Source organism: Terrapene carolina, unplaced genomic scaffold (genome assembly GCF_002925995.2).
Source record: "Terrapene carolina triunguis isolate 2854851 unplaced genomic scaffold, T_m_triunguis-2.0 Scaffold113, whole genome shotgun sequence".
In the NCBI taxonomy this organism is placed as follows: Eukaryota; Metazoa; Chordata; order Testudines; family Emydidae; genus Terrapene; species Terrapene triunguis.
In genome coordinates this window covers 27340395-27343940 of record NW_020664464.1, presented here as the reverse complement: position 1 = coordinate 27343940, position 3546 = coordinate 27340395, and the positions used below count along the sequence as shown (strand labels likewise).

General features: G+C 44.1%; 1 protein-coding gene across 1 annotated transcript in view; it reads left to right on the top strand.

Moving 5' to 3' along the window:
* The window catches only part of ADAMTS19 (ADAM metallopeptidase with thrombospondin type 1 motif 19), a 271112-nt gene that overhangs the window by 222522 nt on the left and 45044 nt on the right, over positions 1-3546 (top strand). Inside the window, exon 18 of the mRNA XM_026652365.2 lies at positions 1162-1315. Within this exon, the coding sequence (XP_026508150.1) occupies positions 1162-1315 (154 nt within the window). The remainder of the gene's footprint in view (positions 1-1161; positions 1316-3546) is intronic.

The window sequence follows — 3546 nt, the reverse complement described above, 5'->3', positions numbered from 1 at the left end:
TATTATATTATATTATATTATATTATATTATATTATATTATATTATAGGAGGCTTCACATTGTAGGAGCAGTGGGCTGTGGTGGTCACCTACTGAAATGGAGGAGAGGTGAAGTTGATAGTGATGGTGATAGAACTGGAAGAGGGAGAGAGACTCTGGGGATTCTCAGGGTGATGATAGGAGAATACTCAACATTTTTAAATCCTCCAAATGCAAGAATCTGGGGAGATCTATCCTTCCAAAAATGAAATTAAAACCTGATATCCTCCAAAAACTATATCCTCCTTGTGAGTAATATCATCTAGTATTCTTTCATGCAGAAACCTGAAGTTGTAATCCATCCTTTACCAATAGGTTAACTAGAATCAGATCTTGCGTGATGACATCCTCTCACTACACTGGTGGGACAGAGGTGTTCAAAATGTTTGTCTGTAACTGTGAAACACAAATTGGTTGTGAGCCAAATTTATTTCTAAAAATCACTTTTATTCAATGAGCCAGAAGAAGCCACAGTATACTTCTGCTATACGTTATTTCTGGGGAATAAAATTCTCCTGCCATCATAAACATGTACACATCTCTAAAACAACTAAGTCACATGTTCCTTTTTAACAAGGATTTAGGCCAAATTTAAATGGTTTATAAGTCCCAATAACTTCACATTGACTGTATTGTGTGTTCAACAATTGTAGTGTGCTGCTAGTGACAATCGTTATAGTAAAAAAGAAACAAATTTGGAGAAAAAGTTGTATGGTTTCTATGTGGAATTACATAGAACAGTGAGTTAACAATACGGCTGCCTTAAAATGGTCAGTTTCTAAACTATCCAACCACCCCTTCCTACAGAAAATTCTAATCTGAGAAAGTCAGCCTCAATTTTTGCTCCTATCCTAGTGAGTTTTGTGCACATCCCTTCATTTATTCTGCTTAAGTACCCTGTCCATTTCCTTTGTGTAGGTCATAGCAGCATAATACTTATAGTCAAGAAGACTGTGATCATTTCTTCTAAGACCAGAATGCAGCTCTGTACCAACAGAGAAAGTACACATGAGCAGTGTAGTGTTCATTCTTCCTTTACTACTCTATTTAATTTCTTCCTCTGGTCATAATTTGACTTCAGCAATGTCTGTGAACATGAATCTTCATTCTGTGTATGTTGCAGGTCCTGCTTTTTCATGACCAGAATTACGGTCTGCATTATGAATACACTATTCCACTGGACCCTCTTCCTGAGAATCAGAGCTCAAAAGTGCCTGAACCTCTTTTTATGTGGACGCACTCAGGTTGGGAGGACTGTGATGCTGTATGCGGAGGAGGTGAATGATTTTTTTAAAGTTATAATATATATTTATATATCCTTGGATAACTATATGTTCAATCAAATGTTAGTTTTAATAGTGTTTTAATAATACCATCCTTATTACAGCTGATATAATACAATAGGCATGGAAAGATTAAGTATATTTTTCATCTCCTTGCTTTTTAATTTTCTAAAAGCAACAATAATATCTATAGTAAAATTTTACATCCAAGTAAAGTAGATAGTCAAAAAGGACAGTGAGGAGAGGAAGTCTGGTTAAACAAAATGAATTAAGGACAAAATTATTAAAAAGCAATTGTGTGTGCATGCATGTACATAACAAACACATATGTATGCTTTGTTATGTTCCACTAAATATTTGGAATCAGTGAACATAATTTATCAGTAAAATACATTTCAAAGTATCCTAAGTGATGCTGAAGAAAATCTGTGCCCAAATCTCAAATCCAATCTATGTAACTAGAACAGGAGTACTTGTGGCACCTTAGAGACTAACAAATTTATTAGAGCATAAGCTTTCGTGGGCTACAGCCCACTTCTTCGGATGCATATGCTGTAGCCCACGAAAGCTTATGCTCTAATAAATTTGTTAGTCTCTAAGGTGCCACAAGTACTCCTGTTCTTTTTGCAGATACAGACTAACACGGCTGCTACTCTGAAATCTATGTAACTAGTAGCTTGTCTTGATAATGATCCAAAAGTACATGTGCCACACTGTCAAGGGTGGCTCACGACTGAGTGCCTACCTCAGGGCAGACTGTCGAAAACAGGGCAGACGCCCCAAACTGGTGGTGTGTTCTATAATTAGATTTCACCAAGCCTGTAACAAATGTGAACTCCTAGATCACTATGCCAGTTTTTACCATGGAGTCACAGACAGTCCCCTTAGACTTTCCAGTCTATCTTACCACCCAGACAAACTAGACATAGTGATAATGGTCATTTATACCAAAAATCACACCACATCAGCTTGCTTCCAGTCCCAAGAGACCAGTCACTTACCCCAGATCAATTGGTACTCTAGATCCTACACCAAAGACGACACCTGTAGACAATCCTGTAATAAACTATCTAAAAGTTTATTAACTAGCAAAAAGGAATAAGAGAGGTTTCAGAGGGGTAACCGTGCTTGTCTGTATCAGCAAAAACAATGAGGAAGCCTTGTGGCACCTTAGAGACACAAATTTATTTGGGCATAAGCTTTCATGAGCTATAACCCACTTCATCAGATGCATGGAGTGGAAAATACAGTAGGCAGGTGTAGTAGTCTCGGCCGAGGCTCGGCCCTCAGCAGGGCTGTGGGGTATCCCACCGCCTCGCTCTGGTCCGCCGTCAGTCCTGGTCCGGCGGCAGTCTGGGACAGCAGACATCCGGTTAGGGGCTCAGGCCCGTAAGCAGGGGCTGAGCCAATAGGTCAGAAAAGAGCCCCGAGCCCTCAATCAGGGCGGGGCAGTAATCACGCGGTCTGGAGCTCCGGCCCTCAAGCAGGGGCTGAGTCAGTAGCTCGGGAACCCAGGCCCTTAAGCAGGGACTGAGGCAATGTCTATAGCAGCCCAGGCCCTAGGTCAGGGCGGGGCAGCAATCAAATAGTCAGAAACCCCGGCCCTTAAGCAGGGGCTGAGTCAATATTTGTAGCAGCCCAGGCCCTAGGTCAGGGCGGGGCAGCAATCAAATAGTCAGTCAGGAACCCAGGCCCTTAAGCAGGGTCTGGGTCAGTGTTTGTACAGCCCAGGCCCTAGGTCAGGGCAGGGCAGCAATCAAATAGTCAGTCAGAAACCCAGGCCCTTAAGCAGGGGCTGAGTCAATATTTGTAGCAACAGGTCCCCACCTCTCTAGGCCAGGGAAAAGGGGGAGTCTGCCACCCAAGGAGTGGGTGGCAGGGAGGACGCAGGCCCTCCCAGTCCACTGCGTCCCAGCCCGGGGCCCTAGCAGCGGCGGAAACTCGCTGCTGTCAGTGGGGATCCTGGCCGCAACACACTGACATAGGTTCTGGCAGTGCTGCAGCCAGACTGGGGTCGGCTGCCCCCGGGCTACTTCCACACTCCCCCTCGTAGGGTACCTGGGCCGGACTAGTGTCCTCGGTGCTCTCCACCAGCATCGGTTCCTCTGGGTAGGTAGCGAAGGGTATGCTTGGCTCCTCCTTGGGATAGCAGGCAAGGGGCAGGCTCGGCTCCTCCTCGGGGTAGCTGGAAAAGGGCAGGCTCGGCTCCTCCTTGGGGTAGCTGG